This window comes from Scaptodrosophila lebanonensis, unplaced genomic scaffold (assembly GCF_003285725.1).
Source record: "Scaptodrosophila lebanonensis strain 11010-0011.00,11010-0021.00 unplaced genomic scaffold, SlebRS2 tig00000043-arrow-pilon, whole genome shotgun sequence".
NCBI classification, from domain to species: Eukaryota; Metazoa; Arthropoda; class Insecta; order Diptera; family Drosophilidae; genus Scaptodrosophila; species Scaptodrosophila lebanonensis.
In genome coordinates, this window is record NW_022060545.1 from 2,733,386 (window position 1) to 2,750,832 (window position 17,447).

General features: G+C 41.7%; 4 protein-coding genes across 4 annotated transcripts in view; 1 reads left to right on the forward strand and 3 right to left on the reverse strand.

Moving 5' to 3' along the window:
• Window positions 1-2,595, reverse strand: part of LOC115622413 — a 42,775-nt gene extending 40,180 nt beyond the window's left edge. The window contains exon 1 of the mRNA XM_030516347.1: window positions 2,145-2,595. The gene's annotated coding sequence lies outside the window, so the exon portion shown is untranslated. The remainder of the gene's footprint in view (window positions 1-2,144) is intronic.
• A 4,167-nt stretch (window positions 2,596-6,762) lies between these two features.
• LOC115622185 (kinesin-like protein Klp68D) lies at window positions 6,763-9,639 on the reverse strand. Its single transcript, XM_030516075.1, has 3 exons — window positions 9,564-9,639; window positions 8,664-9,424; window positions 6,763-8,601 (listed from the first exon to the last, which is right to left on the reverse strand). Exons 2-3 carry the CDS (start codon window positions 9,326-9,328, stop codon window positions 6,909-6,911), a joined length of 2,358 nt encoding a protein of 785 aa, XP_030371935.1. The 5' UTR covers window positions 9,329-9,424; window positions 9,564-9,639; the 3' UTR covers window positions 6,763-6,908.
• A 208-nt stretch (window positions 9,640-9,847) lies between these two features.
• On the forward strand, window positions 9,848-13,272 carry LOC115622984 (centrosomal protein of 164 kDa). Its single transcript, XM_030517137.1, has 2 exons — window positions 9,848-11,289; window positions 11,665-13,272. Exons 1-2 carry the CDS (start codon window positions 9,863-9,865, stop codon window positions 13,190-13,192), a joined length of 2,955 nt encoding a protein of 984 aa, XP_030372997.1. The 5' UTR covers window positions 9,848-9,862; the 3' UTR covers window positions 13,193-13,272.
• Window positions 13,273-13,406: 134 nt separating this feature from the next.
• On the reverse strand, window positions 13,407-16,956 carry LOC115622985. The gene is made up of 5 exons (XM_030517138.1): window positions 16,938-16,956; window positions 16,414-16,476; window positions 15,964-16,347; window positions 15,401-15,893; window positions 13,407-15,332 (listed from the first exon to the last, which is right to left on the reverse strand). Exons 2-5 carry the CDS (start codon window positions 16,471-16,473, stop codon window positions 13,420-13,422), a joined length of 2,850 nt encoding a protein of 949 aa, XP_030372998.1. The 5' UTR covers window positions 16,474-16,476; window positions 16,938-16,956; the 3' UTR covers window positions 13,407-13,419.
• Between the last annotated feature and the right edge of the window lie 491 nt (window positions 16,957-17,447).

Consider the following 17,447-nt stretch of genomic DNA (forward strand, 5'->3'; position numbering starts at 1 on the left):
GTGGCAGTTTTGGGACCTTGGTTGAATCAGAACGCAACGCAACGCATGAAAGGGTCGAGGTCACACTAATGATTAATACGCCTGTTTGCCTCTTATACTCGTATACTCGTATGTTTGTATGTATGTATCTATGTATGTTGGGGATGTGGCGTGCTTAGCAGCAACAACACAGCCACAGAGGCCATGAAATTTCTGTATGTACACATGTATAACATCGTTAACACATACATACATACACGTACATTACAGGGCCCGCTAACGCCGCAGACACATAAATTTGTACAATTCTTTTAATAAACAATTTCTGACGTGCAACTTAGCGTGTGCTTTTAAGTAAACACTTGGGAAAGTGCCACAGAAGGCAATATGGGGAGCAGGGAAGCGTGTATAGTATATTGTAATCACGTCAATTTGTTATTGCACAAAGTCATAAATATTTCTACAGAGCTCTGGTCATAACGAAAACATGGCGATTAAATGTGCGAGAGGTTGCCAATTCAAACAAACAAATTTGTATTGCGTTCAAGGTCCATCTTCTTCATTCCTTCTAGTGCAGATCAATCTATTCAGACAATGCCAAATGTTTATGGGATTATACATATTGCTAACACATTTTTTACGAACACATAATCACATCATTTGATAGTTTCTCAGATATAATTATACGAACGGAAAATCGGGAAATCCCCACTATCGGGGTAATGGGGGAAAATCATAAATTAAATAAACTTGCACAGCGTACACACATAAGATCTCTTCGTACAAAATTTCGTGTCTCTAGCTCTTATAGTCTCTGAGATCTAGGGGTTCAGACGGACGGACGGACAGACAGACAGACATAGATCGACTCGTCTTGTCATGCTGATCAGGAATATATGCATATACTTTGTGAGGCCTGCCACGGCTCCTTCTGGCTGTTACATTTTTTACCTCCCAATACTCTTGTACATTTCATGTACAGAGTATAATAACCGTAGCTTTTAGTACATAGTCGGTTTTTGCTGGCATATTTGTGAAGACAATTGAATATCATCCATAAGATATATCCGGCTATAATTTGCGATTATTTACTCATTTGTTAAGCTCGTATTAATTCAGAATTATAATGTTTGAATTCTGTTCCGCAACATTCCTGTAAAGATATGTTTGTAATATGAACTCGTCAACACCTGCCTGTTCACCATAAGTAACATACGCCTCGTAAGCAGTGTTCATTACACATCCTGACCCTGGTTACTTATATACTTGAACGTTCAGAAACTTACGCTCATGAGCATGTATGCTGCAAGCTGCTTGTATGGGTGGCTCTACTTTTACACATTTGTTGTGTACGTGTGTGTACATTAATATGCGTATACGTGAAGGACTTTTCAAATCGACCACTACGCCTAAATGAAGCGCAAGCGAGACAGCAATATTAACAGTGCGCGTATGTAACAGTGAAATGCTAACGACTCATGCCGCATTAACTGAGAGAAGAGCTCCTGACATTTCGTAAATCTCTCATTTCTCATCTCGCACTCGTTGTCGGCACTCGCATTCGTACACTCTCTCTCCCAATAATACTCGCACGTAGTAGTTGCAGGCGTAAAAATGTGTAAAACTCAACTTGGCGGCTCGCCGCTCTGATGAATGAGATTAACAGTTACACATCACACAGCACAGCCCGAAACTGAAAGCGCCTTGCCTTGCCTGCCAACGAAAGCAACCCCCTCAGCGCGTGCACACACAAAGCAACACCAACACACACACCAGCACACACACCAACGCACATATCAACCCTACAAACCAGCAATGCACTTGATGGGCAGTTTCGGTTCCTCCTCCTGCGGCTTCTGATGGTGTCTTTTGGTCTGTCGCTTCTACTCGCTACTTTTTGCTTTACAACTGTGATGTGTACTTTTTACGCGCGCGCCTGTGTGCGTGTATATGTATGTATGTATGTATTTGTATTGCTGTTGTTGCCATTGCCTTGGCGCTGCTCTTTATGCCTTGGTGTTGGGTGGAAGTGGGCGGGTGTCGTAGGATATGCGCTATGCTGCGCTTATTTTTTCCCCTTTCTTTTTCCTCATTCGTCTTAGTTGGTTCAGTTTTTATTTTAATATTTTTTAATGAGCTTTTTGGTTTCTCGTACGTTTACTTACTTGGGTGAAATTCTTTTTCCATAGCCCGTTTCTGCTGTTTCAGAATTAACAAATTTTCTTTTCGCCATAGCGTTGATATCTTGTACTCCTGTTTTTTGACTCAATGGGTACGAGGCTGTCGCCCCCGATGTCGTCGGGATTTTACACACTTTGCACAATCAAATTTAATTCAGCACTTCACTTAAGCTATACCCAGAGCAGAGGCATCCTTTAGCCATTTGGTGGTGGCATTTTATATTGTTTTACTATTTTATATTTGATATTTTACACATTGACGGATAGTGCACGGCACCGCGCTATGAGTTTGCGATGGGCAGCGCTGATGGCAACAGCGATGTTTGCGCGTTTCAACGTTTCCAACTCGAATACCAAGCACTAATAGCGCCAGCTACAGCGCCAAGTGTGTGTGGTACTCGATTTCGTCACTCGTTATATGGAAGGAGCGACTCGCTAGTTGCTGATTGCTGTTATTTTGCCGCTTGTGTATTTATCGATTGAAAGTTCTTTACTGCGAGAACGGGACAACGTTACTGTGCACCACGCGAGCATAGAGAAAGTAGCAACACGTCATTTTGACAATGTTGAGGTGGACTGCAAACTTACATGATTCGATTTCTAGGGCTAAAATGTTAATCTTTTGCATTTCTTTTGTGTGAAGAGGACTTCAAAATTTCGGTCATTCTTTTTCAGCCCACACATTTAATAATACCACTATTTATCACATTACCGTTACGGAGGGCTACTGCTTGACGTGCGCTCACGTCGCTGCAGCCACATCAACTAAAGTCAAATTGGAACTTAACTGCATTCAAAAAAAAAGAAAAAATAAAAAAAAATACCGGCGTCAACGACGCCACTCAGTCTCAAACCCACCCCATCAACAATGTAAAATGCATTGCTCGCCAGTCCCTTAAGCGTACTCTTTTTCTCTTTGGCTGGACATCGCTGTTGATTTTCAACTACAATTTTGAGTATTTCTTTCAGTGTAAGCACTCGAATTTACCGCTCTTTAAACTCGTATAGCAATGGAGATCTCTGGTAAATATATGTATACATTTGATAACTATATGTTACATACTCGTATGATAATATAATATTTTTCTAAAAACTTTTTTGATTTTGATCTATTATACCTTTTAAAGGATTTGAACTCACGTGAAGAGTAACACGGGTATCTGTGTTGTCTAGGCGTATCTGTGTGTCATGTGTTCAGTACAGAGTTGGGCCAAAGCAGCAACAACAACAATAGCTGCTGGCAGACCTTCGGCAGAGATTACATTTATATATACTTATAACTTCTTATAATTTCTTTAAAATTGGCTTATCATGATGAAACGGACACATAAGCACTAACAGAAAATAAGTGTCAAATGTGAGACGTGTGCAGAGAGCTGGAGGGGTTGAGAAAAATATTGAAATGCACTTGTACGATGTACTCATATAGTATAAGGCAGAAGTCTGCACAAAATTTGATCTCTAGCTCTTATAGTCTCTGGAATCCAAGTGTTCAAATGGACAGACAGTCAATTTAAGCTCTTTTAAAGATATCTTAGACATCAGCAAGTCCACGTGCGGGACCAATCTATTAAGATGAAGCCTAGTGTGATCCATCTGTCTGATTCTGCTCGCCTTAATAGCTGGCTTGAGCGTACCGCTGATCATAAACTTATTGGGGGCTGAGGAAATTCTCAACATACCCGGGGGTACCCCACCATGAAGTCCAAACCTGGTAACCAGGTGAATTGAATTATTTATAAAGCTCCGATAATGAAGGAAACAAAATCATAACACTCGTAACATGTCAAAAATAATTGTAAATATTTTGGAATAATTTGAAACTATGCATTTTTCCAATAAACGTTCCCTATGTTGCTGCTCTTCCTAATATCAGTATTCTTCCAGTGTTTCTCTTCCTAAATATTTATATAGTGGCCGGCTTCTGCTTAACCTGTATGGTAGCTGTGTTGTTTAATAGGGGCACCACTGCAACTGCCGTTATAACAATCGTAAACACGCTAACATTCCTACCTTTTCTTGCCGTTAAATATTTTTATGAAAAGATGGACCTAGTAAGCAAGCTCGCCTTGTGTCTTATATTTCCTAATACGGGAATGGGAATCGGGGTGCAGGTAATTTTGGAATGGGAAAATTCGGGAGATGGCCTTCGGTGGGGAACCTTTTTCCGCTCGGTCTCGATAGACGATTCTATATCACTTTTTTTTGTTTGTCTTATGTTAACAATAGGATCCATTATATTCATGTTAGCCTGTCTATATGTGGAGCAAGTATACCCAGGTAACTACGGTGTAGCTCGGAAATGGAACTATACATTCCAACTCAAAATTTGGCGGTCACTTTTGGGGTTGGCTCTTACCTCCTGAAATTACTGTCTTGCTGGGCCACAACGGTGCTGGAAAGACAACAACCATACAGATGCTTACCGGCACTGTCGCGCCAACGTCAGGAACAGCCATTATCAATGGATGCGACATCCGAACCCAGCTTAGATATGTCCGGAGCTCGCTTGGGATTTGCCCGCAGCAAAATGTTCTCTTTAACGAAATGAGCGTTCGCAATCATCTCGTTTTCTTCAGCAGAGTAAAGGGCTTGAAAGGATATGAGCTAAATAATGAGGTGGACAAATATTTGAAAATAATGGGGCTAGAGGAAAAGAAACGTGTTGCCGCTTCCAAGTTATCAGGAGGCATGAAGCGCAAGCTTTCCGTCTGCTGCGCTCTTTGCGGAAACACAAAAACCGTGCTTTGTGACGAGCCTAGCTCGGGTCTGGACGTATCTGCCATCTATGGGATCTACTGAGATCTCAAAAAGCCGGCCGCACCATTTTAATAACCACACACTACATGGATGAAGCAGACGCACTAGTGGATCACATCGCCATTATGAGCAATGGCCAGCTACAGTGCCACGGCACGTCTTTTAGTCTTAAAAGGCATTTGGAGGGCTATGGTGTAAGAGTGGCCACATTGGAGGATGTTCTACAGCAGGTTGGTCTTATGCGTTGGAGAGCGATGTTTATGAAGAAGGCTTTGACAACCCAGCGTAGTTACTGGCTACTGATTCTTCAACTGGGACTACCAATTCTTTTTATGGGGGTCGATTTTAGTATTTATATCAAAATCTGCACCAAGTACTCTTCCCCCCATGCATGTTTCTTTGAAGAATTATCCGAATGCCTACGTGGTTCTGGAAGATGTCAGGAGAGACAACGAAGCCGATCTCAGTAGCTTACGCTAACTATATTGGCTACCAAGGTGGGGGAGTGAAGCTGCTGAGCACCAGTGGCGCAGACTTCGAGGAGTATATACTGGATGTGTCGAAAGAAAAGCGCTCCCTTGTTGATAAAGAGTACGTGGCCGGTGCGACCATTTCGGAAAGTAGTCTAACCGTCTGGTTGAACAACAAACCATTTCATACGGCCCCCCTAACACTTAACATACTTCACAATGCTCTGGCCCGTCATCTGTTGGATTCGAAGGCTGAAATAGATGTAACTCATGCTCCTCTGCCATATAGTAAGCACACACTTGCCAAGCGATTAGAATCGCGCAATCAGTTGGGATTCCAGATGTGCTTTAGCCTTTGTATATGCATGATCTACGTTACTGCGTTCTTTGTAATTCCTGTGATAACGGAGCGTGAAACAAGATCGAAGCTTTTGCAATATATGTCCGGAGCAGACGTTGTTTTATACTGGGTCTCGCATCTACTATGGGATTATGGAATTTTCGTACTGGCTGTCATCCAAGCTTTTATTATTATTGCTTTTTACCAAGTGCCGGGCTTCTCTACCCTTGAGGAAATAAGCCGGTACCTGTGTTGACTTGGTATAGAAATTTATAGCTCACAAATTACCCGAGTCAGTTTTAGAGGAAGAATTTCAAGGTCAACTCACTTACTTTATTTTAATTGCGAGTTCCAAGTGGTCGAAAATATTTAAGATTATCGAAAACAATCGCACAAAACTAAACATAGGGGACTACGCAATCACGCAGACGACCTTGGATGAAATATTTTTGGAACTTGACAAAACTCGCAGTAATGTCTAGAGGCAGCTACGAAAATTTTGGATAAATAGGCAATATGAATTTATATAACTCTGCATAATGATAAAATTTGAATACAATTTCCTAGACAACATTAAAAAATGTAAGTAATTTGAAAATTTGTAATTTAATTTTCAGAGATAAGACTAATTAAGTCCGACTTTGAAATTCTATGTACCTATGATAAAATAATATATAGATTTGAAAAACAGCAACAACAGCTACTACTAACACTTTAAGTTAAAAATTCCGAGAACTACGGAAGTTATGGAATCAATAATAGCGGGGTAGTGGAAGTTCATTGAAATCAAAATACTAATTGATCTGTCTAGGGCTTATGGGATACCAAGTTTGGTTATTCCAGCTCTTGTACTTGCTGAGATCCATGCGTAGATAGACGGACTGACAGGCATCGACTTGTATTGTATATATGTATATATCTATATATGTATGTAGGATGTAGGGAAAAGGCGGGAGTAGAATGCCCTACCAGAACCCTCGTTGGGGCTTGCGTTGATCACCACTCAGTCAGTCAGTCAGAATAAACTATTATGTATATATTGATATAATATAATTGTAATCATAATAATACATAACTTGATCATATGCATGCAAATACTGTGACTATATGTAAGTACTTTGGTTAGTGTTGTGTGATGAGTTTAAGGTCCAATGCGAGTGAATTATTACAGCTTGATGATCATTTGTTTACCAGACCACGAGCTTTCGGATAGGCTGATGCTGGCTTCTTAGGCTGCGCTCGTCCTGTAGGTGGACGCCGATTCGAATCAAGGGCCGAACCGGGGCTAGGCAACACGCCCCGACTGGACTTAATGTTACGCACAAGGGGGGCGGCAACGCCAATGCCGGTGCCGCTCATAGCAGTTGCTGCAGTACCAACAGCAGACACGGCTGCTGCATTAGCATTAGCATTGATGATGTTTTCGAGACGATTGCGAAGTGAGTTCGTATGCGAATCTACGATATCGATATCATCACCAGTATGCATGGCCTGCGCCAAGACAGCCTGTAGTGAGGCGGACACTTTGGGTGAACGATATTCCTGTGTGGTGCGGCATGGCATTTCCAATTCGTAGCTTACAATGTTTTCGCTCTTAAATCGCAATGCGCTCGGCCCATTCGATTTGGCCTCCTGAAGCGCATATTCCGAGGTCGGTCGACGTCGCTGTGGATGCGATACTGGACGTTTGTTGCTAAACTTGCCATCGCTGGACAATGGTAAAGATGAAAATTTCCATTCTTCTTGCTCTTCATCATATTTGGCCTGAGTGTAAAGTCGTTGCTTAACCGAAATAGGCACAAAATTATCAATAATAAGAAGCTGGCGCTTAAGCTCCTTGATAAGCTCATTCTGGGCCATTTCTAATTCCCGTAGGTCCTGATTATGATCGTGTTTGCAATCATTGAGTTCCTGCTGCAATGATAGATACTTCGACCAGCATTTTGACAGCTTGCGCTTCATTAATTCAACTGTGCCGGCGAGCGAGGTAACAGTTTCGCGTATTTCAAGTGTGGTTTCCTCCTGAAGTTCGAGTTGTTGCTGAATCTCGATTTCACGTTTTTTTCGCTCCGCAATTTCCACCAATTTTTTCTCCAATTCAATTTGTCTTTCGCTATATGTATCCAGCAAGTTTTTTCCACCTCGAACCAATTGACTCTCCAATTCGGCTAGTTTTGCCGCCAGTTTTGCGTTCTCTACTCGTTCGCGCTCTAGTTCCTCATTGGACTTGGCTACCTCAGCTTCATTTTCCTTATCCGACTCTTCCTCTGGTTCACTTTCCTCTTGTGTGAGTTCCCTTTGCACAGGTAAGTGTGCATCGCTGTCGGCAATCTCACGATTCGTTAACTCCTTTTTGGGCTTCTTTGTGCGTTTCTTTGCCGCCGCTAGTTTTTCGTTTCGCTGTTGCTGCTGCGGTGCAATAAGTCGTTTTAAGCGTTCGATTTCTTCTTGATATTCCTTTAGTTTGGCATCCTGCGGATCCTCGTTCTTTATAGGCTGATTCTGTATGGACTTGGCCCGTGAGGCATAACGCAAGGTCGTCAGCGTTTCGTTGTAGTTGTATGCTGAAGGTCCAATATTTGCAATCATAATGGTCTTGGAATTTCCACCCAAAGAGTCCTGCAGCAAGCGCGTCAATTTTGAATCACGATATGGGACATGCGGCGAGTTCTCAGCCAAGGCCGAAATGACGTTGCCCAAGGACGAGAGCGCCAAGTTGATTTTGCTAGCCTCCTTTAGGCGCTCAGCTGAAGCGCCAGTTTTCGACTGCCGCTCACTGCCCGCAAGATCAATAAGATTCAATTTTCCGACTTTGATAGTATTTGTCTCCGTATCGCACATCTCGATTTTTATCATGAAAATCGCATGCGAACTACAATAAATAAACAGCTTATGTTTATAGCCCCCTATTCAATTAATTATATTTTTACTTACCGAGAACTGTGCTCATTCATGTTGGTGAAACCGACCGTACGATTTTTGTTTCCTATCTGCATTACGTGCACCATATCGTCAACACTCTTGCAGTTAATCGCATGCAAATTTGGTACATATACACCCGATCCACGTTCACGCACCTCGAGATGTTTCGAATTGGGCTTTAGTAGATCTCGCAATTCCTCCATGTAGATCTCCAAATAGGAAACGTCTACCAGAAATTGAAAGTTCTCGGTCCGATTGATGTGCAACCAAATTTGTTCAAATGTACGCGGTATAATGCCCATTAGATCCTCATTTCCTCGAGCACCTTCCATGGTAAAGGTTTTGCCGGTTCCAGTCTGCCCATACGCAAATATGCAGCCGTTGAACCCCTCCAGCACAGAACTGACCAAAGGAAAGACCACTTCATGGTAAAGCATCGTCTGCGACGCGCTGGCATCGTAAGCAGCATCGTACGTGAACACCTTGCGCTGCTCCTTGTTTGCATCAACCAGATTCTGTAGCTCAACAACGCCGCGATTAGGATAAACATTTACGACCTCGGGTGAACCTTCGGTGCGCTCGCGATTGCTCATTGGCCGACATCTCACCACCACCTGCACACATTCATTCAGCGTCTGGCTGGTGCCAGTGCCAGGGCGTTTGCTTTTCGCACTCATCCCGCAGCTGTGTGTGACTAAAGCAGCCTTAACACCCCTGCGCCGCCCTGCCTATGTGTTGTTGTTTTGTTCCAATTGGGCCGTTATATTATGTAGCTGTAGTTACGAAAAAAAAAATCAATAAAAAGTTTCTTTTCACTACTTTTGTGCTATTGCAACGCACCAAAATAGTTTTACTATTTTGTACACACATTTTAAAGTTTCGCCATAACTTTACCTTCTTCAATACACTAACCTGTTTTTAAAAACCGAATTACTTCACCTTGGAATATTTTTGTCCAAGCACCAGTGCCAGAAAATATTTTGTGAAATGTAGTTCGTAAGCGAACTAAGCTACGAACTTGAATATGATTCTAGTTCATTTGGGAGCTGCCAACACGTTTTAATTCAAAGTGTTTACACATAGAGAACAGGAAAATTAATTTGTCTATTTAAATGAACGTTACTAGGCAACGGCCTGGTTTTATACACTAGTTTTTGCATTATTTTTTTTTCTCTTTTTCAAAAAATTCACAATCTCAGAATTTGTCTATTATGAACTTTAGCGTTGATGATCCACTGGCTGATCTGCTCAGCGATAATAGTTTGGACAATGACAACTTTTTTGACAATACCACTGGAAGAAAATTAAGCAAGCAAGCTGCAAAGTCAAAAGGTAAATTAGAAGATCTTTTTGGCATACAGGAGGAGACAGAAGTGGATATACAGCCGCCACCAAAAGACAAGCCCATAGCGACGAGTACGCCACGTATAGTCAAGCAAAAACCGTCAATTTCCCAAGATGATGTCGGCGATGACGACGATTTAGGCTTTGATCCCAAGCGTCCCAAAAGTGGTGTGAAGAAAAGCTTATTCGTTGATTTACTGAGTGTAGGCGAGGCAAAGAAAAATGTTTTCGACGATATACTAAGTGGGGGCGATAGTGCGAAACGCCCGGCGACTTCAGCGGTTTCGACAGTAAAGCCCTCAATGTCACGCCAGTCAACAGATACCACCACAGATAATTCTAATGTGTACACTCAAGCGCGCCCCAAAACCGCAACAGGACGCCGTAGTTCGGCACAGTCGACTAATGCGTTCATTAACACGGATCCTTTGGGTCTGTTTGGTCGCGACAAGGAAACCAGTGCCAACGCGTCTGGCATGTCTACGCCTGTGTCCAAAAAGCGTTCCAACCCAGCTGACTGGCTTGGCCTAGGAGTGGAGAATGCCACGACTGTAGAATCTGGAGCTGTGGCTGAGCCGGAGCGCCCGGCAACGCCACGTTCTCCACAACATGGAAAGGAGGCATTGGTCGTAAAGAACGCCATCAATATTCTTCGCCTCGCAGAATCTGACGATACCGAAATAGACATAGAAACACCCGCACAGGAATTGCCGATGAAGATGCCAACAGTTGCTGCGGACCCGACAGCTCAAAACATTCTACTTCTAAACAGTATAAACCTGGAAAGTAACAACACCTTCACCGCACTGCAGCAGCAAGAATCTCAATTAATTATTGCTTCTCAAATGAAGGCTCAGGAGTCTGCTTTGCTTGAGATGCAGCGCAAACAGGACATTTTGCTGCAACAGCAAAATCAGAAATTTCAAACTCTCATTCAGCAGCAATTGCAACGCCAACAGCAAATGGAGGATCACATCAAAATGCAACAGCAACGAATTAATACACATATTCAGCTAATGATGACACAATCGGCTATGGTGGCGCGTGGTCCTATTCCGCCACCAATGACAGGTGCAGCTACTGACACCGATGCCGCTACGGCCGCTAATATCCCGATTACAGACAAGACGACCCAAGCAGCCGGAGAACCAATGCCATCAGCAGATGATCAATTGCTTAAATTGGAGAATGACGTCAAGCGCAACGAACTTGAAAAGCTGCGGCTGGAGGAGCTGGTGGCGAACATGAAAGTAAACTATGAACAGGAAATTCAGATGATCGAAAACTCGTACAAGTAAGTGAACCGTTAAAAGGCGTTATATACTCGAAAATGCTTAGCTTAAGATTCATACTATATTCGTAATCAACCAATTTGTTACTAATTTATAGTAACTTTCTATTATTATTACCTATTTTCTTTCCTGCCAACACTATAAAATAAATAACAGATATAAGCTTCCCGTTAAACTGATAAGTGATTATTGAGTGAGGGGTAGGCGGCGGGCAAAAGAAATAAGGTCTCACAATTGGCCACGACATAATACTTATATTAATACATATGAATCTCTTAGTTGTTCTATTACTATTGCTGTACCCTTAAAGGTTTCTGGAACCTTAATTACAAGTATTTATAAGGATTTCTTGCTATTTATTTATTTTTTTTTTGTAGAAAACAACTCCAAGTACTTAGCGAGCATATGGCAGCGGTTGAGGAACGCCTGAAAGCAGAAAATACAGAGCTAAAGGAATTCTATGTGGAAAAACTTCAGAGCTTAGAGCAGGCTTTGCAAAAATTGAAAAATGACTACGAAGGAGAGTTGTCCACCCTGCGACAGGATCACGAGGACGAGGTACGTAAGCTGCGTAAATCTCATGAGGTGGATATAGATATGGTAAGGCAAGAGCATCACCGAATGCTGGACACAATCAGGCAGTCGAAAATGCTTGAATTTGCGACTATGCAGGAGAGTGGAAGCTACTTGGAAACCTTGCAGCTGGCCTCAAATAATTTGGTCACGCTGAGTGATGGATTGCAGGGACTTCGTGATGATATGAGTTGTAAATTGGAAACATTGAACAAGGAACGAGAACGCAAGCTTAATGCGCGCGAACGTCTGCTTGATGACAAAGAACGCCGCTTAAAAATTGACGAGGAGGCAGCGGAGGGAGAGAAGCGTCGTCTTATGGAACTGGTGGGCACGCTAGAATTACAATTGGGTCGATTGTCCAAGGAGTCGGCTGAGGAGAACTGGCAGTTGCGTCAGCGAATGTGCAGCTTGGAGGCGGAAAAAAATGCTTTCGAGCGCGAGAAAGAGTTCCACCGTGAACAGTTAGAACGCGATGAGAAGAGAGTGGAGGAACTCAAGACTCTTCAACTGGCCGAAACAGAGCGCATGAAACTCGATTTACAGCAGGAGCGCACACGCCTTGTGATCGAACGCACACAGATTGAAATGGAGCGTAAATTGCAATCGCAGGGAGGCCTAGACAAGGATCGGTTAGAGGTAGAGGCGCAACTGAAGGTGGCAGAAGATGCTATCAGACAAGCGGATGAGGAGCGACAGCGCTGTCACAAGCAACAACGCGATCTAGAGCAACGCAAACGCCTCCTGTTGAACAAGGAGAACGCGTTAAATTTGAAAGAGGACGAGCTGGCTCAGGCATCAAGTGCCTATCGCATGGCTACGGGACGAATGCAAGCGGCCGAACACAAGGCTCGCGAGTCGGAACAATTTCTGGAAGCCAAACTACAACAGCTGGCCAAGCGCACCGCCGATCTTGGTGAGAAGGAGGCACAATTGTCACAGGAACGTATGCTCTTGGCTAAAGATCGCATCGCTTTGCACAATATGAAGCAGCAAATAGCACAAAGCAAGTGCAGCCTGTGTAAGATGGGAGCTAATAGTGCCGAATTGGCGCTGAACACTGTTTATCAAACGAATGGCAACACAACAAGGGATCCACCCGCTCTTCATCAAAATAGCCAGGAAAACGTTACAGCTCGTATTATGACCTCAAATCAGTTGCCTGCTGCTTTGATTGAGAGAAATATTGTGGACCGAATGCTAGATGAGAACATCGAGGCATCATATCGTCGAATGTACAATGTGCCGACAACCACAGACATGGACTATTGGACCACTGCTGGTCTAGATGATGATTCAAAGAAGCTAGCCATGGGTAATAACAATCTTTAGGAATTGATTTTTCATTGTCCGTTTAAAATACAACTATAGCTTGATGAAGTCTTTAGAAAATGAAATAATCAAACCATGAACTTTTGTAAATTATATAATACTCTGTACTTTGAATATTCGGTTACATTACTAAATAATTATTACTATTTACACAAAAATGGAGCATACGAATACATACATGCGTAAGTAAAAAATATTTCAATAAATACATTAATCTGATGGATAGCTTAAACTAAACTCGAAACGTTATTGTACAAACCCACGGTCGGCATTTCATCCAGATCAGGTTCATTGTTTAGCCCGCCTTCCGGTGGTAGCCGTTTTCGAAAAATTGCGGGGCCCACTGAATTCGGGAGCTGGGAGCTGGGAGATCTAAGTGGCTGGTTTAGTATATGCGCGTTTTGGCTTGCATACTCCCTTGGCATAGATACATTTAAATTTTGTGGCGTTTGTGCAGAGTCAATTGGGCTACCCATTGGGTATCTTTGAGAAAAGTTGGGATAGTAAGTATCCATAGTTGGGCAGAGTTCGGTGCTTGGTAAACAGCCGGGTTGAATGTTTTGGGAATGACGTTGTACGGTTTTCGGACGATTGGGAAGTTCATGGAAATAGGCATCTTTTGGTATATGCCTTTCTACATACAAATCAGTTTGGAATGAAGTATTGGGAGGTTGAACTGAACCTTTTTCATTAATGTTAGGGTAATTATTTAATTGCGGCCGCATGCCACTAAAGTTAGAAAATAAGGGATTGTTACTAGAACTTACAGGATTCTTTTCACTTGGTGCAATATTGTTGTTTTGATGATCTTGGGGTACATTAGAATCAATTTTAATTTGCAATTGTGCCACCATATCTTTAACTTGTCCAGCATTTGATTTCTTTAGGCATTTAATCTCACTGTTCTTGATTTCAACTTTTTCCACACTTTCATTTGGGTTGGGTGCCATTTCTAAACCCTCCGTGTATTCTAAGTTATCCTCTTGACTGATCAAAGGATTTGTATAAAACATACTCGAAATTGGTACAAACCCCTCTTGAACACGGAGCGGTCTCCTTTTTAAAAGCTGTGGATTCGTAGATAACGGCGGATGAAAACTAACATCAGTGACCGATGATTCGTGACCTCGTTCCTTGTACATAAGCTTATCTCCAGTAGTTTTGTCTGCATTTTCGTTGTGCTGGATTTCATCCTTATTCAAATCTAAAAATGTAGCGTCTTTTCTGAGGGCTTTAATAACAGATTGAAACATGTTCTCGCTTCTACCAATTCTGTGATAATACTGTCCTTCAGTTGGCGATATTTCACACTCCCAACTATTAGAGTTCTGAGACGTTTCACTGGAGTTGGGGTAACGTCGCTCCATATGAGAATAAGCGTCGAAATTTCGATTGTCGGGACTATCTTTGTCTTGGCGCATTGCGAATTGATTTTCTCTACTATATATTTGACCAGATGAAGAACTTTGCTGCGGCTTATAGTCTGGCGACATAGATGAAAGATGGCGTTTACTTTCTTGCTCGCTATCTCTCTCCATAATCAAAGTGGTCTTTTCCAGCAAATCACCCAGTCGTTCGGAAACTTTAAGAAAGTCCAATTTGAGCTCGTCTAATTTGATGTGTTGTAGTTCTCTGTGAGCTGCTTGGCCTTGAGAATTGAAAGCATTAGCTACGGCAGAATCATCATCTGTATCGCTTTCTCCCTCTTCTTCATTTGGATGGTGAACGATGGCTTGAATTGCTTGATCTTCTAATAGGTCCACACTCCTAGAATTTGTTAATTTGCTATCTTGAATCGTATTATCCAGTAACTCCAAGCTTCGACATCTTGATAAAGTGCGCTCGACCTTCGGACATTTGCTTTGATTATCGAATGTTGAACGGAATGGTTCGCCTCTTCGTAGAAATTCGTTTAAATACTGACGCTTGTTTTCGCAACGAATTCGGTCTGCGATCATTGTGCGAGTTAGTTGCTCTATTTGGTCATTCGTTTTGATTGCTAGAGCTTGAACTTTATGGCCAAGTCTCTCCTTCGTCTTATTTACGTACTTCTTCAAACTTTTTCGGTTACAGTTCAACTTGTTCTCTATATGTCGGAAGAATGGACCACAGTAACAGGTGTTTACAACACTCAATGGACCTATGGACAAATATAAATAAAAAAGTTGTTCAAAAGCGCTCAATTCTCGGGAGAAAAGTTCAAGTTACCTTTATGAATGTTTCCAGCGAGGTCTAGGAAATACTGCTCCCCCGGCTTAAGTGGGTCCTTCGGCAACGTTTCCAGCTTTGGTGAAGGGAACGCTCGTGGATCTGGGAAATAGTGGCATCCATAAGGAGACCAATTGATTACTTTAGCAGGATTATCTTGAGCTGATCTACGTTGAGGACTACTGCTGGGCTTTGCCTTTTCTCGTCGATTTCTTATGCGCTTTGGTGTGTTAAGTATTTCAAGAATATCGCGGTAGTTCTTTCTTAATGCAATATTTTGGGGTGTTTCACCCTGCGCATTCTTTATATCTAAACGAGCATCTGATTCCAACAAGATACGTGTTAATTTCCTTCTCCCCATAGCACTTGTAATATGAAGTGCAGTGTCTCCATTAAGATTGGTCTTATTGGGGTCAATAGATGCCGATAACAGAATCCGTGTGGCACCAGCGTGACCATAGCGGCACGCAGTATGCAAAGGTGTGTCTCCGTACTAAGCCGGAAATTTAATATAATTAGAATGTAAATCATCCTGATCAAAAGGTAATATTTCCTCTACTTACATTGTTTTGAACATCAGGATCAGCACCAGCAATTAATAGCTCTCTAGTACTCTGATTGTGCCCATTCTGAACGGCCAGGTGCAGGGCAGATAACCCTTCATTGTTAATAATACCAAGCGTACTGTTATGTAGGGCTTCTATTGTATTTGCAACTCGCGCCTTTAATCTATTCTTTTCCTTGTGTTGTGATTTAGATGGTGGAGGAGTGCAGATCAGCTTCACGCAACGACTGAAGCCCCGCATCGCCGCTTCGTGTAATGGTGTGTTGCCATTGTTGGACTCTTTGGCCATACGATCAACGTTGCTTGATAACAGAACTTCCACGCGCTTGTCGTCGCCCGCCGCTACAGCTTCGTGCAATGCGGTCCAATTTTTGGATTCATGCTGTAGTAAAAATACATATGCATACATATAATTTTTCGCATACATTTTTAAAAATATTTTTCATACCCCAAATATTGCATTCGGAAGCGCTTCCTGTTTTGGCATTCGGGAAGAACCATGCTGCATTGTCTATAAACAAAGTTGTTTTTACTTAATTTCAATACTCACGGCATAACATTGTGTACAAAGGTATGTACAAATACATTATATATACATATATAAATATATATATACATACATACATATATATATAATAAATATACATACATAAATACTTATATTTCTGTTATCAAAAGAATCTTGTTATCCTCGAAAATGTAATTATCAGCCTGTCAAAGTTTTCTTTAAATTTTATTATACAATTGGCTCAACTTGTAGTGTATACATTTTATATTTAACGAAAAAAGGTACATAACGTAGTTCATTCACTGTAACTATTAAAAACTCGCTTTCAATAGTTTACATTAAAAGTCACATTTGAAAGTAATCGCCGTTAATTAAGTACTTTATTTGGTTTATCTCTTTGCACAAACTGCTTTTCTACAATAATTAAATATGCAACTTTAATAATAATCCAATATTTTGCTTACGTCTTGTGAACGCCCAGAAGTTAATTTGCCTTTAAGCCAGGCCTAAAAAGAAAATGATGAGGAAGACGACGAAGACAGAAAGAGATAGCCAGACTGCGCAAAATGGGCAACAGGTTTCATTCACGACTTACAGCGACTGTGGGGCAACGCGGAAAATGTCTGTTATCTGTAATCGAATACCTGTTTCAAATAGTTATTGTTAACATTGTCCGAATGTGGTCTTTCTTTTTTTCTGTGGATGGTGCGACCCAATCCTTTTAGCAGATTTTTAACAAATGCTAGGAGCTGTGATTGCAATTCTTTAAAATTGAAATTTTCCGTTCTTTATAGATAAATGCCATTGATGTAAGATAGATTCTGCTGAAAATGTTGTTAAAAGAGAAAATAATATAATTTCCGCACACACTATTATAAAAATATAAAATAAATTAAGACATATTTAATTTGTTTAATTACATTAATTAACACTGAACAAACCAAAAGTATATTTTAACATGCGGTACATTGCTA